The sequence below is a fragment of the Dendronephthya gigantea genome, unplaced genomic scaffold (assembly GCF_004324835.1).
Source record: "Dendronephthya gigantea isolate DGI-Jeju-01 unplaced genomic scaffold, DenGig_1.0 000068F, whole genome shotgun sequence".
NCBI classification, from domain to species: domain Eukaryota; kingdom Metazoa; phylum Cnidaria; class Anthozoa; order Malacalcyonacea; family Nephtheidae; genus Dendronephthya; species Dendronephthya gigantea.
In genome coordinates, this window is record NW_021163078.1 from 328,216 (window position 1) to 349,455 (window position 21,240).

The 21,240-nt window shown below is 37.8% G+C and overlaps 1 protein-coding gene across 1 annotated transcript in view; it reads left to right on the top strand.

Moving 5' to 3' along the window:
* The first annotated feature begins 703 nt into the window (after positions 1–703).
* LOC114531045 (synaptojanin-1-like) overlaps positions 704–21,240 on the top strand; it is a 28,231-nt gene continuing 7,694 nt past the window's right edge. Inside the window, exons 1-15 of the mRNA XM_028552687.1 lie at positions 704–945; positions 2,289–2,375; positions 3,316–3,586; positions 6,760–6,985; positions 8,013–8,158; positions 8,820–8,916; positions 9,514–9,683; positions 9,761–9,842; positions 10,923–11,075; positions 12,409–12,577; positions 14,273–14,555; positions 14,780–14,920; positions 15,790–15,982; positions 16,344–16,502; positions 16,745–17,012. Of these exons, the coding sequence (XP_028408488.1) occupies positions 819–945; positions 2,289–2,375; positions 3,316–3,586; positions 6,760–6,985; positions 8,013–8,158; positions 8,820–8,916; positions 9,514–9,683; positions 9,761–9,842; positions 10,923–11,075; positions 12,409–12,577; positions 14,273–14,555; positions 14,780–14,920; positions 15,790–15,982; positions 16,344–16,502; positions 16,745–17,012 (2,572 nt within the window). The 5' untranslated portion in view covers positions 704–818. The remainder of the gene's footprint in view (positions 946–2,288; positions 2,376–3,315; positions 3,587–6,759; positions 6,986–8,012; positions 8,159–8,819; positions 8,917–9,513; positions 9,684–9,760; positions 9,843–10,922; positions 11,076–12,408; positions 12,578–14,272; positions 14,556–14,779; positions 14,921–15,789; positions 15,983–16,343; positions 16,503–16,744; positions 17,013–21,240) is intronic.

The following is a 21,240-nucleotide window of genomic DNA, read 5'->3' on the forward strand; positions in this document are numbered from 1 at the left end:
GGCAGTCGCAATTTTAACAGGGGTAAGAGACCATAGTTTTCAAAATGGCCGCCATCACTGAGATGCAACATCGCTGGTGGTTTTGGACCATCGTGGATGAAATGTACAAGGGAAAGAAGAAAACGATAAACGGGAAGATGTACAACAAGCCATTCGTGTAGGCTGCAATATAATAATAGCCTACCCAAGGAGGATAGCACGGAAAATATTACGAAATTCCCGTTCGGTCCTGAACACAACGTTGTTAAAAATTAAATATTACAATAGACCCATAGGCAATCCATATATGCATGATAATTTAAGCGTGATTTGAACTTCTAATATTATTTTTACACCATGCTGAAAAATTGCGGAAAAATTTCTCGCGTTCAAACTAGCACGCATAATGGGGCTGCCTATGATAGACCATGTATATCGCAAATAACCAATTGAGAAAAACTGAAAAGTCTGCAAAAACTATGGAGGAGAGCGCATGCCAGTTAGCAATCAATTAAAGTTTATTACTTACAATTTGAGTTGTTTGGCAAATTTAGCCTCACCCTCAGGGTCTTCTACATCCATAGAATAAGTTGGATAAAGTTTTCTTTTTATCTCTTTCGCATTTACCAAGAGAAGAAAATCGCACCAAAAATCGTATTACACCAAGTACTTCACTTGATTGTTATGCTCGAATGAGATTCGATTGTTTATATTTATAAAAGAAGATTGAATAAATGTTAGGTTTTTTTCTGGAAACTTGAAGTTAAGATGCTTTCCTCTCAAAGTGCATATCTATAGAGTATCAAACAAGATGTTTTTAAGCAGCTGCAGTGCTAATAATGGTTTTGAGTAAGTCATTCAGTGTTTATAAACGACTCAACGAAACCCAGGCAGTGTCAGTTCTACTTGAAAAGCGTGACAAACCCGAATCTTTGTTGTTTGAAAGTGGTGCTGTAGCTGAGTTAGGTGGGTTTTAAAATTGTTTTCGTACGAAGGGAATGCTTTGATTTGTCACAGTACATTCTTTCCGTTTATATTTAAAATTATATTGGTATGGTATTGTTGAATATCAACACAACAATATGACAACTTTTAACGATGATAATATATTTTCCGGATGTGGTTGGGACAAATTCAATTGGTGATATAACTAAACCTTGATGAGTCACCTGAGATATGAGTTAATGAAAAGAAATTTCTCATTATGGAGCCCAAATATTTATGAACTCTGGTGATTACAATTCTGAGGGCTGAAAGCCTGAAGCTAGCCTGATTATCAATAATTTCAGAAATTGCAGAATTTACTCTGCCAATGGACCACTTGCATAATAGATCAACTTCAGATCTAGGTGACAAATAGGAAATAAATAACCACAGCTAAAAAGAACATACCAAAATTAGTTAAATTGCCAAGTTTGGTTGCAAAATCTCAAGTAGTACGAAATATATAGCCATCCGAATTTGCCAATTTTGTATACTTTTCTACTACGGCCGGAAGGGTGTAACTAATTTAGTTACACACGTTCGGTTGTAATACAAAAGTATAGAAAATTCACCAACTTCGCATGGCTATATCTTCGGTACTTTACACTATTTCACAGCCAAACTTGGCAATCTTACTAAGTTTTGTATGCACTTTTCAGAAATTCCTTTTTTGTTACCTAAATCAAAAGTTGGTCTATTATGCAATTGGTCAATTATTTTATCTATTAATTTTTTCATTCCTGCTGAGTGATGTACCTAGAAACTTAGGTGAAAAAATTAAAAAGTTCTCATGTTCCAGTATATGTTTATTAGATAAGGTTTGTGCCTGAAATGGGGAGGGCTAGGAAAAGATTTGTTTGCTAAATTGCCTTTTGAAGACCCTGGCAATAAGAAGTGTTTTACTTGTGCCTTTAGTAAAGAACTCAGAGTTCAATTTAATAATAATTCTAATAGTAATAATTCTAATGGTGCTATATGACATGTCTTATATGTGGAATATATTATGTGTAGTTGATGAGAACTTATCATGTGATTAAACAATGATTCATTTCCAGTTGACAAATCATAGCACTGTTTGGAGGAGGCAATATAAATTTATTTGCAATCCAAAAAAGGTCCATTTGCACTGTCAACTTCACAATTACAAGTCCTATACAGAAATTTGGGACAATATTTTATTGCAGTCTAAAAATTTCACATTCGTGTCAAGAATTATTATCTAGCCAAAATCATTTCCACCTTCTGAAAATTGAAGAATAATTTTTTTATTTCCCACTAGGACATGTTCAAGTCATTGATTTGTATATGCCTTTTAATATTTTTAGCACCATGGGAGACAGCCACAATAAAGAAAGATTACAACAAAGTGTGTGATGCCTATGGCTGTCTTGGTGTCCTAAGGCTAAGTTTGAGTAAGATATATTTGAAAGTTTAGTTGTAGTGTAGAAAAACCGAATGCCAAAACATATGATATTTCTTCGGTTTCTGCCTAATTATTTTTTCTCATTTCACTAAATCCACTTAATGGTCAACCTTTCAACCACGCCACACTATAACCCTTTTGACAAAGGTCCTTACGACAAAGGACCTCTTGGCAAGAGGATCCAAATTTCAGCCAAGAATTTCCAAGATCTTCACATCTTGCCAAGATCTTATAAATATCTTGCCAAGATCTTATTATTTCGAAGATCTTGGCAGGATCTTTCAAGATCTCTCAAGATCCTGGGGGCCTCCGTCAGGACAAATTAAAGTACGTCAGTAAGTAACATTCTCCTGATGAAGTACCTCCGGGACGATTTCCACTGTCGCGTTGTTTGGACGTATTAACACAATAATTTAAATGGTATATACTTACAAAATCAACGATTAAATAAACGCATAGGGTCGGATTCTGGTCCACGATTGGTTCAGCACACATTGTGAAAATCAGCTTTAGCTGGCAATATGTTAACGATCAAAAAAAGTTTATCATCATCATTGTCACCCTATGCATCTATTTAATTGTTGATTTTATAAGTATAAACTGACTTTCGTACGCTCGTACATAAAACGCGACAGAGAATATTCGCCCTCATTCCTCAAGTGAAAACGACGCGAGTGGTGTTTTTGTCTATATTTTGGGCAGTATACCACATTTGACGTTTCCCCGTATATTTGAGGTAGTTTTGGAGGCAAATTTAATGACAATTAAGGAAGCTGCCGCGCTGCTTGTGGGTTACATTGGAATGTGTAATCGTTCTAAATAAGTACATGACCGAATGTCACTAGACACATCCACATACATAACTCTCTCGAACAAGTTGCGCTCAAATTTTGATATTTCTTAACAATGCTCTAATATTTTCCATTTAGGAGAAGATGATAGTTTCCTTTATCTTGTTCTTGTCACCGCATGTCGTTCTGTTGGGAAGATTAAAAACAGCGAAATATCATGTGTGACGTCGACAGTATTCATTGCGCTCGGCGCCCACGATGAAGTCGGCATTTCTGAAGTCCGCAAGTTGCTGAATTCTGGCTCGTTCTATTTCACCTTGTCGGTTAATGAAGAAGACGTACCACTCGATTTGAGTTTAACATATCAAAGACAAACTTCAGCTACGGAACCGGACAATAGATTCTTTTGGTAAGTGGTTTTAAAATGTTTGAGCAAAATTTTGCATACATATATACCGTTAGAAAATGGTCATGCTTATATATTTTGTAAAAGGTACTGCTAGGGCCGGTTGTATAAAACTCTTAACTACGTTTTAACTACTTTTTAACCACCCAACTGTAGTTAAAACGTAGTTAACTTTAATCACGTAGTTAAGCCAGTTGTATAAAAACGTAGTTAGCGTTAACTGTACAGGGTATCTCAAAAAAACGAAAACTATTGAAATCACTCAGAGTGCTTAGGCATTCAAACTCTAACAATTACATTGTTATGGGTGATTTCGATAGTTTTCATTTTTTTTGAGACACCCTGTACAGGATGCGAACGTGCTAAGCGCCATTAAATATTCTTTGCTGTCATTTTCAATCATGCGTACCTCCAGCAAGATATGGAACCTAAACGGTACCCTCTCCATCCCGTGATCACACTGTCACACGGAATCACAGAAGTGAAATCCGTGGAAGGAAAACACAAAACACATACAATGCACACATATAAATAATTAGATACATACCCCAGGAGTCTTCTGCAAAACCAAATGAACCTAGAGAAGCTAAACTAAAAGCAACAATAGAAAAGACCACCCCTGAGGGGGAATGTCAGGGGAGAAGGGCGGCGCGAACGAACCGATAATAAGCAGGGGCCGGTTTTTCGAAAGGCGTTTAGCTTAAACGGTGGATAAGCCAAAGTTTAAGAATACTCTCGTAGATATTGTGAATGACTGAACCTGCATCTTATGCATTTAATATGTACTTCCATTGACAATTACACCATTTACATCGATATATTTCAGCTCAGTTGTTCAATAAATAGATAATTTCCATTTTTAAATTATCCACCGTTTAAGCTAAACGCTTTTCGAACAACTGCCCCCTGATAAACAACAGGGCAAGTCATATAAATACTGAGACCCGGGGAAGATACCCCGTGCGAAATACCCGGCCGGGTAACCAGCGAGGGCCAACTCTTCGATAATAATATTAAGTGGATTTCCACTCACAGAGAAATAGTTCGCTATCGAAATATTTTCTTTTGAATTGAGAACAGTCAAGTTGAACTAATTTATTTATCCTGTTAATTTTTCTGCAAGTGGGAATCCACCCTTAGGGCCTGTTTACATGGAGCCGAGTTACCCGGCTAACCGAGTTACTCGGCAGCACCGAGTTCTCGCCTGTTCTATATATTGTATGGATATCTCGGTTGACTGTTTATATGGCGCATCCGAGTAACTCGGCGTGCCGAGTTCTCGGCAAACTGTGCCGGGTTCTCGGCAAGGCGAGTTACTCGGTTATACCATGTAAACACTTTGTAACGGGAAACTCGGCTAGGCGAGTAGAATATTCGCCAAACACGCATGCGCGTTTACGTTTCATTTACCACCATTGTAAAAAGTTTTTGAAATTTCGCACCCTACATAGTAAGTACGTCATGTAATTACAATGTACCGTAACAAATACCGAGTTACCCGGCTCCATATAAACACAGTACCGTTTTGTCCCGGCAAGGCGAGTAACTCGGTTACCCGGGTAACTCGGCTCCATGTAAACAGGCCCTTAGGGAACCCGGTTTATTCTTCTGTCGGAAGTTTATGTAGATTATGGAAGATTGGGGGGCGATGATATATGGTGATGATATATTTATTTTTTTTCTGTAGGTAATTTAGGATTATTTTCCCCCTTTTTTTCTTCTCATTCCCATTGTTAATGTTAGCTCCGCGTTTACAAAACAGTCGCTCATTTTATTTAGTACAGTATGCAGTACAGCATGGCTAAAATTGGTACCTGCATGTACCCAACCAGTGATCCATTATTTTGTACTTCCGCCAGTATTTTCATTTACCCTTCTCGCCTTTCTTAGTTCATCCAAGGCTAGCTGTTTCTAAGCACAAATTGGTGCCAGCATGCATGTACCCAATTTTATCCGTATTTAGGCTAACAACATAACGGGTGAGCACATATATCAAACTGGGCCAAAAAATTAAGTGCTGTGCATTAATCCATTATTTTGTACTTTCGCCAGTATTTTCATTTACCCTTCTCGCCTTTCTTAGTTCATCCAAGGCTAGCTGTTTAGCTGTTTCTAAGCACAAATTGGTGCCAGCATGCATGTACCCAATTTTATCCGTATTTAGGCTAACAACATAACGGGTGAGCACATATATCAAACTGGGCCAAAAAATTAAGTGCTGTGCATTAATCCATTATTTTGTACTTTCGCCAGTATTTTCATTTACCCTTCTCGCCTTTCTTAGTTCTTCCAAGGCTAGCTGTTTAGCTGTTTCTAAGCACAAAATATTTCAGCCATTTTATTTTTGAAAAATCATTAATTGTACCGCAGTACAATTAGATAATGGTAATAATAATCCCACTTCTTTTAGCCAATAAAATCGCAGTATTTGCTATGGATTACATAACAAAATCTCTCGACCAGTCGGCTAACATCCAGGGTGTATAAAACTCTTTAATATACTCAGATAAGGCCCAACGAGGCTAGGCGAGGCTTAGCGAATACAATAACTATAGTAACCTAACTAGTTATGCCCGCTGCGGATCGGTAGGGATGGAGACGGCAGCACGGCGAAGCGAACGAGCTCGGCGAAGCGAACGAGGTTGGCGATACGTAGTCTTTACTGTCATTTTCAATCATGCGTACGTCCATCAGATATGGAACCTAAACGGTACCCTCTCCATCCCGTGATCACACTGTCACACGGAATCACAGAAGTGAAAGCCGTGGAAGGAAAACATGAACACACACGAGGCATGCACACATAGTAATACTTAGATACATACCGTAGGAGTCTTTGCAAACCAACTGAACCTAGAGAAGCTAAACTAAAAAACAATAAAGGGAAACCATCCCCCGACGGGTGGAATGTCAGGGGAGGAAGGCGGGGCGAACGAAGCGATAATAAGCAGATAAACAACAAGGCAAGCCAAATAAATTTAATTACATTTTGCATAGTTAAATCCTAGTTAACTCAGAAATACATGCACAACTCTGATTGGCCAATTCTGTCTTTAACTACAGTTTTTAAAATAGTTAACTAGTCTTTTATACAGCTGGGCTATCGTTTAATTATGCTAATAAAACGATACACTGATGTTATCACCAAAATTATTTTTGCTTGATACTACGTATAGGAACCATGCACTTCACGTACATCTGCAAAAGTTCGATATTGACTGTTCAGTTTGGTTGCTAAACATAATGTGTGGTGGCATCGAGGTAAAGACGGTGTACGCTGGTGCAAAACAAGCCAAAGCGATGGTCATATCAAGATTGAGTTGTGAGAGAGCTGGTACAAGGTTTAATGTCCGTGGCGTGAATGATGACGGTCACGTGGCGAATTTTGTGGAGACTGAGCAGGTACTGTAATCTGATTGTTTCTTTCCTTCCCAGTGTTACCCTGGGATTCTGCTCAATTCTGTTTCGTTTTATGAAGAGCTTACACTGCGGATGAAATTTCGTATGTAAACACAAATTTCTTTTATACTAATGTTGCTTTTTAATTCGTATACTCGGCTTCGCCTCGTGCAGTAGTGAACTTCTCATTCCTTGTTCGTGAACTCGTGCATGTAAAACCCGATAATACACAAACAAAGAGTGCTTTAATGCTTTTAATATTCATTTTGAGTAAACTCGTAATGACTTTATATCATTTTTAAACTTAACTAAACAACACATGCTTATCTTTAAATGCTAAAACACCCCAAGCGGTTGCTCGTTTAGTATTTTTCGGTGTGGATTCATCTATAATTACATTAATTTCCTCTTCACTAAGTTCGGCAAATTTTTTGTTTGTTGCTGCCATGCATTTTGATAGTGCAATAAATCCTATAACGGCGTTGCGATAAATCCTATCAAAATATTGCATAAATATAATAGCGTTTATTGCACAATCTTAAAATACATTTTTTGTATCGTTCCATGCATAATAATTTATCTGCCAAATCTCTAAAGTACAAATGCATTTTGTATAAATGTATAAATGTAAAAGTACAAATGCATCTTTGTGTATCATTACTATAGGCAAGCAAATATTTCGTTACATGAACTTGCAAAAACAAGGTGTAAAAGTTTTCATTTAAGAAATAGGCTGTTTAAAAGTACAAAAACAAAGTTGTTGAATCTCGGTTATGGCAGAAACTGCAAATGCAATACCTTATATCGTATTCATATATTTTAACGAGAACTACGGAGTATCTTTTAATTTAAGAATGGAAAAGAATGACAGTCATATTGTGATGGTACTTTGAGTTACTAGTTTTTCAGCTTTCTGAGTTGTTAACTTATCACAATATTAATTCACGAGTCATATGCACTAAAACCACCAAAATATTTATTTTTCGTAACTGTCTCCACGTTCCTATTCATATTTTTCTGCTTTTTTCAGGTGATTGTTCTGGATGACTGGGTTTCGTCATTTGTTCAAACTCGAGGTTCGGTCCCAGTGTTTTGGGAGCAGCCGGGCATTCAAGTTGGGTCACACAAAGTGAAACTTTCCCGTGGGTTCGAAGCCTCGTCTCCTGCTTTTGAGAAGTAAGTGCAGACAAGTTGTTTAGCTTTAGTTTGTAAAGTTTAGGTTTAGAGGACGACAACCCAGACAACAACGGTTATTACAAAAAATACCCAGGTGATCTTGCTCTCATATTTTAGCAAATCAGCGCTCAGAAGTATTGTCGAAATCGGAAAACATTTTGTAGTATTTAATCAAATTATATGTTTATTTGTTATTCTGTATGGAAGCTAGTAGTCGGCGTAAATTTGAAGCCAAACTAAAGTACATTTCGAGAGGTATTAAGTTGCTTCAACCAAGAAATGGATTTTGATTTCACAACTATATTCCCAGATCACCCTGATAGTCCCAGATCACCCTGATAGTCCCAGATCACCCTGAAGTCGTTGGGTGGAAGGAGTATTTGAAAACACTCATTGATTGACTCTAACCCTCTTATCGGCTTCACATACATTCTCGTCGATCCCTCGTGCACTCTCATTGATCCTTGCCTTGCAAACTGTCATCGACTCCTCGCCCATTATCATCGACTACACACTCGCACACTCATCGATCCCTCGTGCACTCTAACCTAATCCCTCGTACCCTCCTATCGACCACTCGTCCTCCTATCGACCACTCGTCCTCCTATCGTACACCCTTATTGGTTTTCGTGCACTGATCGAACTTTTTTATATTCTTTAGACATATCACAACGCTGAAAGGTCTGTACGGTGACCAGTTGTTAATAAATCTTCTGGGCAGCAAGGAAGGAGAGTCGTATTTGAGCAGAGCCTATCAGGTAACCGATACCCGAACAGTTATACAACTGCTACCAGAATGTAATTTGTTGGCAGGTATAATGCTGTCAGTGTAGTATACAATAAGAAGACAACTCTTAATTACGTTTAAAGCTATCCGTTGTATTGTACCAGGGTACATCTGCGACATGTTGGCATATCGCGAAAAAATTTACCATCAAATGCGAAGTAACAGGCGTAGGTTACTTCTCGATAAACCTAATAGAAAAGATCATTCTCTTACAGAGGAGCCCACGCCTGGAATGTAGTACCTAATTACGAAATCTTAGATATTCATGAGAAATCTCTGAATTCTTTCAAAGCAGTCCTCACAGAACACCTTTGTCTATCATGATTGCTAGTATTGTTACAATGATATCTGTATTATAAATAATTCCCTTTTATTTCTCCATAAACAACCACTTTAAAAACAGCAACGACCTTTTAAAAGGTACTCATGTCAGGTTAAGATTAAGGAATCACCTCGAAGCTGGAACCATGCTAAAAGCTCCATAAAAATCATGGCTATTCTAAATTTTCAGCAAAATTAATTTGAAAGAAACGTTGAAAATTTGTGCGCTTGCGTGTCAATTTTCCAGGACCATCTGAAAACATCCCAGCACAGCGGAGATACGCCACTCATTCTTTTTGACTATCATGTCCTGTGCAAAGGAGGGAAGAAAGACAAATTGGAAATGTTAAAGAAAAACGCAGATCCGTATTTAGACAAGTTCAAAGTTTTTGTTAGAAAAGGCGCCGAAGTTATCAGGTAAATTTGGATATACCATAACTTTAGGTAATTGTTTTTTTTCCTACTGAATAATGATTAAACAATATATTTTTTAGCGAGCAATCTGGTACAGTGCGGGTTAACTGTTTAGATTGTTTGGATAGAACCAATGCCGTACAGTCATTTCTTGGCTTGGAGGTACGAAATTAAGAGTTCATAGATGCGGTTATGCACCTATAGCGAGTTGCCAGCTGTTTGTTTTAGAGCCAAGCTAGCCCAACCGCAGGACTGACTCAAAGATTCTTCATTTTATTTACCACATGTCACGCATTGCATCTGGTTTTGTGTTTTGTGTCGTGTCTGCGCGTAACTGATATTTAGGAAGTACTGGACAGGGCTGAGCAGGATATCAGAATATCGAGGTCAGGGTTATCTGCCGAAGGGTAAGGTCTGGATGATTCTGATATCCTGCGAGTTCAATAATTTTTTATTACTCATTCTCCAAGAAAAAAATCAAGTCTGCCATACTAAAAATGATAATAAAAACAATTATTTCGTCTACTTCTGCGGTCCAGTCGCCTTTGTCAGCTTCTATTCGAATAAATTAGTCAAAGAAAACCTGTTTTGCCGCTTTCGCAGCTTTGTATATTTCCGTTTCCTTTGTATCATGAGAACCTTCATTTTCTGTTATATTCTTGATTTTTTGTGGGTAGCCCGTTCGCGGGCTAACCACTATGCTACACGCAAAAAAATGATGAGCGATGATGCATGTCTGTCCGCCGAGTTTGTTTATCTACGAAAGAGACTGGGCAGAGCCGAAATTTTGTCAGCCTGATCGGTGTAAACTGGCTTCAACTTTCAGATAAATTAATCGCAGAAATGGTATTTCATTGGTATTTCATTGGTATTTCATTGATTATTCTTATGTCTACTTTGTTATAACTGTATCCAACTAGCAAACTAGCCCATTTTTGTCTTTGCGTATGGCATTAGAACGTAAAACTAAGCATCATTGATTTCCCCGCCATTATTGCGGCCTGTCATTTGACATTGAACAAAACTTGAAAATCTTTGCCAATGCTTTGGAGGCTACCCACATGTATGCATTGCATACCTATTTTTTCTACTGGGAGGAAATAGAAGCGAGCGGAATGCGAATTACCGCTGAAAACTACGTGGCACTTGTAAGATTTTTATGCATCTGTCATGCATATGAAATAAAACATGCCATGTGATGTTACGTTGTGTAACAGGTTTAAAAGGTATTTTCCTTTATAGATGTTGCCGATTCAACTCTCTCACCTCGGTCTAGGTGAGAAAACATCATTAGTTTCAAGATTTGTGGAATGTTTCAAGACGATGTGGGCTAACAACGGAAATCTTGTCAGTCGGACGTACACTGGAACCGGAGCAATGGAAGGCGGTGCTAGGGTAAGAATTGTAAAAATAGGGTTACAATAACAGGGCTGTATGCAAAAAAACACCGATAAACGACACCACGAATAAGTAAACATTGCATTCTAGAAACTAAAATAAAAGCGGTCGAAATGTTCAAAAACTTGCATCCTACAAGAAACTAAAGTAAGGTATCAAATGTATATATCGTTTTGTTCATCAAATAAACAACGACAGCTTCCTAACATTTTGTTTAAAACACGTTTATATGGAAAAAATGTGTCGCTGGATACGATAAGTTTTCGTGTTCTCAATGCGGATTGAAATTTAGGATGTATTTAAATGGAGCTTATATAACTTTGCGCTAGTTTTGTTAACTTTTAAGTTTAAACTTTTGTTTTCAAAAAATATTTTTAAGCCACACCGTTAAAAAACAAAAAAATTCAGACGAATTCCATTTTTTTCGACAGTTTAAATGCTAGGATGCAATGATTGTTTGCTTTATCCGTCCTGTATATTTCCGCGTTTGCTCAATAATTGGGTATGTTTTGTTTCAAAGTTGATATTCAGATTTTCTGCCATAATTTTTATAATTTGTTTGGCGCATGTGTGGACCTTTTTCCGCAGTGTTTTTACTTTTGCGGTCGTCCCTATTTAACTATCTTTAAACATTTGATTCTGAAATGTTTTTGTAGCAGATCATCAATAATCTGTGGTAGGAATCCCTTGTTCATCTATTTGATGTTGGCTTTGAAAATTCTTGACCCCAAGACAAATGCTCGGACTAACAAGAACTGTACGATTTTAATATACCACTTAATTTAATAAGGTTAAAACTAATGCGCTATATATGAATTTTTTGAATGAAATATACCTTATACATATTGAACGAAGAATGATTAATTATTCCAAGTGACACTATTTTAATTTAAACACATTTTTTGCAAAACATAAGGTCAAGCTAACTCTCGTTCAAGGCGAATTCAATATTGCAGGGTAATTTGGGCAAAATGAGACACTTGAACTTAATTTTTTTGTACTTATAAGCCCTATTCAATCTTAATGTCTTATTTGCAGTAAGGTTAACATCCCGAATATTGCCATTTTGGGAGCTTTGGTATACATTTTCTTCAAAATCCGCCATGAAACATTTTTGTAACAAGATTTGTTGCGCTTCTTTAATTCGGGGAATGTTAGTTCCCGTGCACTATTGCATGACTGCACTTTATCTGAATTAAGGTTTACGTAATCCAAATCATAATCTTTTCCAAATGTAAGCAGAATCCTGGAAAATCCGGGTTTATCACCACCTTACCTCAGAACGAACAACAACATAGCAACTGTAAAACCTTTTTCTTCTATCTTCCAGTTTGGCAGCAAATTACACGATGGCGCAGTGTCTGTCAGAAGAACAATCAAAAATAATTTCTTTGACGGTAGTAAACAAGAAGCTATTGACATCTTACTATTGGGAAATACGTTTGTTGGCGAATTGGGAGACCGGGCCAGAGCTCTGCTTCCTGGCTCATTTCTTCACGGTAAGCATGAAAACACGTATTATAATATAAGTATGATATAACGAGCAATTTGATTGGCTACCGCGTATGCATTGTGAGGCCATAATGCACGCTTCTGGCTTTTGAAGTTTTTGTTGCTAAGCAACATCTTAAATAACATGTAAGGAGAATTTCATTATTGATCAAATAAATAAATTTTGTTGTTGCCCTGTAATTTCTTCTTATATTATAAAAGAATTAAAAAAGCTCGTCGCGTGCCTTTATGGTGTGATAATGCACTCGGGGAAATGTTGGAAGAATACTCGAGAAGCTTGTAAAACACTCGGCTACGCCTCGTTTAGCCAGGTTTACCGAGGTAATAATCGGTATTTGATAAAGTCACTGGCAGTAGTAAAGTAAAGAAACCTTTCAAGGATTGAACCTTGAAGGCTTGAAGCAGCTTAAGAAGCAGTTGCAGATTGCATCAAGTTCCAGAATGTGAAAATATTGCTCGCCTAACAAACACACAGCCTTGGCGTCCACCGTTATCCTATATGGACTTCCACACTGCAGTGGACACGCATCTAATCTCACGTGTCCTCATAAGCCATTTTTTCCACCCAGAGATCTAGGAGTGTTCTGAACATCATCCATTCAATATATAATTCCAAACCGATAATAATCGGTATTTGATACCAATATCATACTGAGGTAATAATCGGTATTTGATAAAGTCACTGGCAGTAGCAGTATAGTTTATTCTGCTTCTATTACTCACTGATCTATATACTATAGCGAGGCTGGACCTCGCTATCGATAAGTGGCCTGCTAGCGAACTGATTTCACAAGCCAACCACTACGAACATTTGAACTAACTCAGGCACTATAACACAAACGTTTATATTCCATTAGGTTTGGGTTCAGGCTCTTACCCAGGCGCCTTTTTAAAACGAAGATTTTAGGCGGTTCATTCAGCTAATATTTAGAGATCGGTGGTGCAATGCTTCTGGTATTAATGCTTTGAAGAATTTTCAAATCAAAAAACCTTGTACTCACCTGGCTATTAAATAAATTGAGATTTGGGTTGAATGATTACTATATAGTTTTATATGATGTAAGTGCCAGAATTATAATGAATTGAAAAATAAGCATGTTGAAAAATAAGCTGTTTTTCTTTTCTTTATGGTAAAATGTATTCAACTTTATCACGTTTGTTAATTTGGTGTTCAAAGGAGTAATTTGTATTATTATTTATTTAAAAGAATTTACAGTCTGTGATTGGCTAATAACCATGTGTGAAATCGTCATATCCAACGTGTGACGTCATAACGTGTGATACGACTTTTTTTAGTGTGATAAATAGTCGTATCCCACGTTTGACGTCACACGAATGGCGAAGACATCAACACAATCCTCAAGTGAAAGGCTCGGCAACTTTGAGGAATACATGTTCGTTCTTTTAAATAAATAATAAAACATTTATTGAATTCGGTTTTCACATGATATGAAGAATTATCAAGTCTCAGTTCGTCATTATCAACCTCAGCCTTTAGCTTCGGTTGATAACGACAAACTTCGGCTTGATAATTCTTCATATCATGTTCAACCTCATTCAATAATTGCTAATTAACCAAAGTTTAGGCTAAAGAGATATATAAAGGCTATAGAGATAAAGTATAGTCCTATAATGCACTGATGGAATGCATGTAAAGATCTCATGTTTCTTCCTTTCCACAGCTTCACCAGCTATATTGCGAGAGTTGTGCGACCGACACTTAGAGTTCACAAAATGGCGAAACATTCGAGTGTGTATTGGAACTTTCAATGTAAACGGTGGTCAGCATTTCCGTAGTATTGCCTACAAACATCAATCACTGGATGACTGGTTGCTAGATTTTCATATCAGGCAAACACAAGGATCTGTTCAAAGCAATACTGACTTTAGTGTTCCTACTGATATATTTGCTATTGGTTTCGAGGAGTTGGTCGATTTAAAGGCTGGAAATATTATATCAACTAGGTAATACTTGCTATCCAATTCCTGTTTCTTTTTTATTTTATTGTTGGTGTTGAAGCATTAGCAGTGTTTTGGTATAGAATTGTAGCAGATAAACAGAATTGCTGTAGTTCTGGTTGCTGTTTGTGTTAATATTGTGGTATTTTTCGTTTCCGATATTGTTGTTGTAGTATTTGTTAGTGTTGTAGTTGTTTTTGGTGTTTATGTTTTAAAATTCTGTCTTTAAGCGCGGCACAGCGATTGGACTGGGGCGACAAATTGAAGCAAGTAATATCTCGTGATACGTCGTACGTTCTCCTGACGAGCGAACAGTTGGTCGGTGTCTGTCTATTCGTGTTTGTGAGATCAGAGTTGGTCAATGATATCAGGTCAGTATTTGTGATGTCACTGTGGTAGTTACAGTATTGATCTTGTTACAGTCGCAGCAATGGAAACGTCCTGAAAAATATCCTGCGATTCATTTGCACAAATCTTTTCGTTTGCCTACTTCCGTTTGCTCTTTATTTTCCAAAATGCTTCTATTTATGCGAATGCAAAATTTGAAAAGAAATGTCGCACGTCACCACTGTTTGAAGGTGTGTGATCGTTATTGCGGAAGCTGGGTTATAACTCGGTCCAGACCTCGGACTTTGTCTTTTGTTTATAGACCAGGCTATCGCTCAATGCGTCAAAACCGCGGCTTGACATGATACTTTTCTTGTTCGGACCTGACATTCGGTTTTAAAATTTTCTATTTTACTTCTTTTAGGCTTCGCGATAACTTTTTTCTAAACATTAATTAGTACCTTTGTTCTCTACTCTGGGAAAATGTTCTCGTATCCTTCCCCTGAAACGCTTTTTTGGCCCTTTTTTGACAGCCCTTACCACTCTGTGACGTTGTGAGTTACCTCAAAAATTCCGTGACAAATCATACCGCGATGGGTTTGAATAGAGTTGGAAAATGTTGCAACAAACATTCTTCGATGTACTTAATCGGGCCTTGTTCAACATAAAAATGACATTTAGCTACTTTGCAACTTTGTCATCAACGGATTCTCGCCTCTCGTTGTGTGAAGCCACTGCCGACACCCCCGCACTCCCTGTTTCCACCCGTCCATTCCCCCGCCCCTCAGGGCGTCACGTATTTGTGACATCACAGTTCTATGAACTGTGGTGGCATCTCTACTATTAAACTATATTAATCTATCTGTTATTAATAGAATAATAGCGAGGCTTTATTTTCACCCATCTTTTCTAGAGATGTCGCAGTTGATAGCGTTAAAACAGGTCTTGGAGGCAGTGCTGGAAACAAAGGAGGCGTTGCCATAAGGTTTCTACTTCATTCAACTTCGCTGTGTTTCGTCTGTTCGCACTTTGCTGCTGGACAGTCCAATGTAGTGGATCGTAATAGCGACTATCATGACATTGTAAACAAGATTGAATTTCCTATGGTAAGCTTGAATTTTCGGACAAGCAAGTAAACAGAAATCGGTGTAAAATATATTATTGCCATTTTGTTGGTTTGTTTTTTTTTTGTTTGTTTGTTTTTATGTAACGCTAGTTTCTGTCCATATTTGCCTATAGCAAAATTTCGAAGTCCGATTTGAAAAAATAAAGTGGGCTTAAGTTACTGCGAAATATTGGGATTCTTGAAGTTAACTAGAATTAAACTGTTCCAGGGCCTAATTTTACGAAGCACGATTGTCTTTGGATTGTGAACTTTCGTTGGAATGTTAAATTCTTCAGAATCAAAGAATTCATCGACTATTATCTTGAGTTTCTCCTCTATAAATACTCCGCTTTTCTCTTTAGGGTAGAACAGTTATTCCTCACGACTATGTGTTTTGGTGTGGTGATTTTAACTACCGTATCGACCTTCCTATGGACGATGTTAAGGAAGGAATCATGCAAGAAAATTATGGGCTGCTTCAAGTGGAAGACCAGTTGACCAAGAGTAGAAGCTCCCATAAGGTTTGAGCATAATGTTGATGGAGTTTAAGCCCGTTTCAGACGTCGAACCTATCATGTGCCGAATTGAATGCGAATTAGGTGAAACGAATACTATAGCTAATTAATATCAGGTTCGCCGCATAAATAGTACGACGTTTAAAACATGTCTTTAAAGCATGCAAAAATTAACGTAATTGCATTATTTTACAACTTTTTCAGAAGTTGGGTTGTGTATATTCAACTAACAAATTATTCTTGTCTAGTGCTTTCGTGGTTTCACTGAAGGGAAACTAACATTTGCACCGACGTACAAATTCGATCCATTTTCCGATGACTACGATACCAGTGAGAAAATGCGTATTCCAGCTTGGACTGACCGCGTGCTGTGGCGGCGTCGAAAGCCTAGGTCGAAGTTTACAGAAACTTCCGAGGAAAACGCTGTTGATGGGAGTGAGCATGGTACATTGGTGGACATCGACAGTGAATCTGAGGATGACGAAGAAGAGCCTGAGGAAACGCCACATCAAAGAGGTATGTATATACATCTGGTGTAGCAGCAAGTATTTAATTACTATTAAGCGCTTTAGACTAATTTCTTACCTTGGCGATAAATAAGAACACAAACTGCCAAGTTTGGTTGCGAATTGTTGTAATTTTATATACTTTTGTATCACGTATACTTTTGTATCACATCCGGAAGTGTGTAACTGAATTAGTTACACATTTTCGCACGTAATACAAAAGTATACCAAATTTGCCAACTTCGTATGCTATACTTTCCGAATTTTACATAATTTAGCAGCAAAACTCTGCATCTGCTCTAATTTAAATACGAGTCCTATTTGGCTTCAACTCTTCCCCATTTCTTTTGGGTGGGGTCATCAACCAACACCTCAAACTGTGGGAAGACCGGTATCCAGAGTTCGTTGAAGAAGTACGCAAGGGTATGTATGTGGATGACAGGCTGTCGGGTGGCGCTACTGTCGAAGAAGCACAAACGAAGAAGTTGAAGGCAAAGGAAATCTTCGAAGACTCAACGTTCCATCTCCACAAGTGGCATAGCAACGAGAAGAAGTTAGAGAAGAACGATGAAGTAAATGTCGATGATGACGAAGTCTCGTACGCCAAAGAACAGTTAGGAACCACATCATCTGAAATTAAGCTGCTTGGCCTCACGTGGGATAAAGAGAATGATACATTGATACAACGGAACAAACCAAGAGAGGAGTCCTATCAACCTTAGCAAAAGTATATGACCCGCTCGGGTTACCGATACCACGACTCCGACGCCTGGAGAAGAAAGTACGAGTGAAGTGTTGGGGATGCAAGAGATTCCGAACTAGAGCATTTCAATCACCACCACCCGGTAACTAACCAAGTCATAGGAGTTGATTTCGCAGGTCCGATATTGTACCGATCCAAGTCCAAAGCAGAAAAGAAATCTTATTTTGCATTGTATGGCTGCAGCTTAACCCGAGGAGTGTTCCTAGACCTGCTACCGTCGTTGGAGTTAGTATAGAGTTCATTGTCAGGCTTAAACGATTTATAGCCCCTCGTGGGAGACCCGAGCTGATATGCTCCCATAACGGCAGTACCTTTAAAGCGGCGGCGAAGTAGAAGCCCAAGAAAGCGAGAAGTTCAAAGATTCTCTGCGTCAACAGTCAATAAAATGGAAGTTTAATTTAAGTAGAGCGCGCCTTGGTGGGGCGGTGAATTTGAACGCCTCATTGGGCTCTTCAAGAACGCCTTTTATATGACCGTCGGCAACGCAACCCTTAGTTGGCCGGAACTCGAAAAACTCCTATGCTGCAGTATTACGAATCCAGAAGCGTGAATTTGCTTTTAAACACGGTGGTTGTGTCCACCGGGTGTTGGGTCTGACAGAATTCTAACGGCTTAATTGTACTCTCAGGAGTTGTGCTCACTGGATACGAATCCTAAAATCTCAAATCTTTGTGATGTAAGAGTATGAATTTAAATCTCAAATAGCCATCTTTTAGAATTTTATTTAAAGTCAAATCAGCGAAGAAATCAGCGAAAAAATTTCGGCGATGAAAAGCGTACTTAACATGCAATGGCCGTTCGTCGATTTGAGCCGCTTTGTGTACACGTGTTTCACGGTGTTGTTTCCGTAGCATATTACAGATAGAAGAGATATTTTTCGCTTAGAGTATTCGAATAATTGTTAGCATTGATGATATAACATTTACAGTTCAATAAACCTATGTGGAAAAACGAAAATTTGCAGAAACCGGGTTAGTTGCCTTCGCGAAGGGATTAAATTTATGCCACGGGTGCGTGCATGAAATCAGACGGCTGGACTTTACAGAAGTTGTCTGTCGTGGTTTCGCAAGGTAGAAGAAGGTTAGAAGTATAAGGTTATTTTCATAAGCTTTTTCTCGAATAGCCATCTTTTAGTTTTTTAAAAACTCGTCGTAAAGCTAGTAAATATCGAACTTTTATAAAGCCTGGCGGTCGCCCGTGCCGCTGACCAGTCAACTATGCGCAAAAAATAGCCAACTTTACGGAGCTATTGCGAGCAAACTAAATGAAATAAGACTCTCATTTACGGCCATGTTCTTAACAATATAACAAAGAGGAATGGCCTTAGTTTTTAAATTTTTCGATTTTCATCAAAAGCGAAGCGGGCACATCGGTTTGTATGAAAACTAGCCACTCCAGCGTTTCCCGAACCCAGAGCCAGGAACCCGGAGCTGAATATCCTGTCATGAACAGGTTCAATCTACATATGATTAATTATCGCGGGCTCAACGAGCGTGAGCGTTGAGCTGACATGACATGTGAGCCATCGAGTACACTTTACCCTATACAGGGTGTCCCAAAAAAAACGAAAACTATTCAAATCACCCATAACAATGCCATTGTTAGAGTTTGAATGCCTAAGGCTCTGTTGGACCCACAAGTGTATACATCGGGGTTGCCATAAGCATTTTTATGCATGCATATGATGCAGTCAAATTTGCTTGTTCGCAAAAATGATATTTATTAACAATATTTACAATTTACAAATATGGATAACATTTTTTAAATGTGCATCTCAAGGACCATGACCTTCGACATGTTCCCTTTCTCTAGCAACACAAAGCATTTAGCATTTTATACGGTTTCATTAAATCCCCACGGGCTGAAATTAGTGAACACGGCATTCAAATTTTAACAATGAGTGATTTGAATAGTTTTCGTTTTTTTTGGGACACCCTGTATATCGTTTCCATTTAGTCGTATAAATATCGTAAACAAGTCACAGTCATAAATTAAACATGCATATGAAAAAAAATACGAAATCGTAACGCTGAACGCAAGGACTTGCAAACGAAGCGACAACTGTAAAGCTACGATTGCACTGTGCCGGACAAATTGAAACTGGCCGAAATCTGTCCTTTTGCGTCTATTTACACAGTTTCTTTTCCCGTTTTTACTTGACAATTCCTCTTATTAAGCCGGTTTTCCTCTAGCGATATTTTTCGCGCGAAGCGACATTTTACTTTTGTCCCAGAGCTCTCAACTGCAACCATCTAGAACAAATTGCTCAAATACAAAGGAATAAAGCCGCTTCGCGCGAAAATTATCGCTAGTGGAAAACCGGCTTTAGGGAGACTCCAATTTATCCTGTTCCGCCGTTCGTGTGCAAACGGAAGACATAAAACGACGAATTTCAATTAAGCTGGTGCCGTATAAACGCGGTCTAAGAGTTTGAACACCGCGATGAGATTCTACCTGCTCTAATAAAACCTGTGAACGGAGGCAAACCATAATAATGATTTTTTCATGACCGGCAGAATTTCGTACTGCGATCGGTGATTAAATCCCACCCACGTATGAGGACAGCTATAAACATTATGGATGTTTTTTATATACACATGAATGCCTAATTTTAAATGCAAATAGTGCTTGGCAATTGATATTGTAGTGGAAATCCTAGGAAACTGGGGTGATTGATAATCGAAATCTGCACCGTTTGGACGATGGACGTGTCTTCTGTTTATAATCAAGGTTTAAACTTTTTAATGACTTATTTATTGGCGACAGAAAATACTTCTCTTTGTTAACAATTGCTATAATTAAAACAGGCCTCTGTAAGAACGGTTTTTCAAAACATTTTAGGTAAGAGTTCATATTTATTTACCACATTACCATCAGTTGTCTGGCCAAAATAACGCTGTATGTTCATCAAACAATTTAGATAACTTTTTGTTTTCATAGAAATAAGTCAACGATATCTTAATATAAATTCTTGTTACTTTATTGGAATATATATAGTCCCAATCTTATTCCAAATTTAAACTCTTACATAAAACAAAATGTCTTTCTAAATCATGACTGTATATATTCGGCACAATTCTTTGTTTCTTGCCATAATTATATAGAAAGTATGAAATAACTGAAATAATGTAATATACCAAGAAACAAAGCGAAATTGGTTAAATTTGTATTTTAATTATAGTAGATGTAGTTTCATACGTAGCTACTTGATATTCTGTGCATGTGTAGTATCGCTGTCTGCAGCATGTTTTACCCGCTATTAATTACAAGTTATATGTAATTATTAAATGTTTGGCAAGTTAAAGGCTCTTTTAGTTATTAATACTATAATTTTCGAGCAAAATGTCTTTGAATTCGCCATCTTCCAGTCGATATCGCGCTATTTAAGAACTTATATATTATGCATTGTCATTTTTGGCGGCCATTGAACATACATAGGCCTCCAGACCTAAATATATATCGTTAGTGATATGTT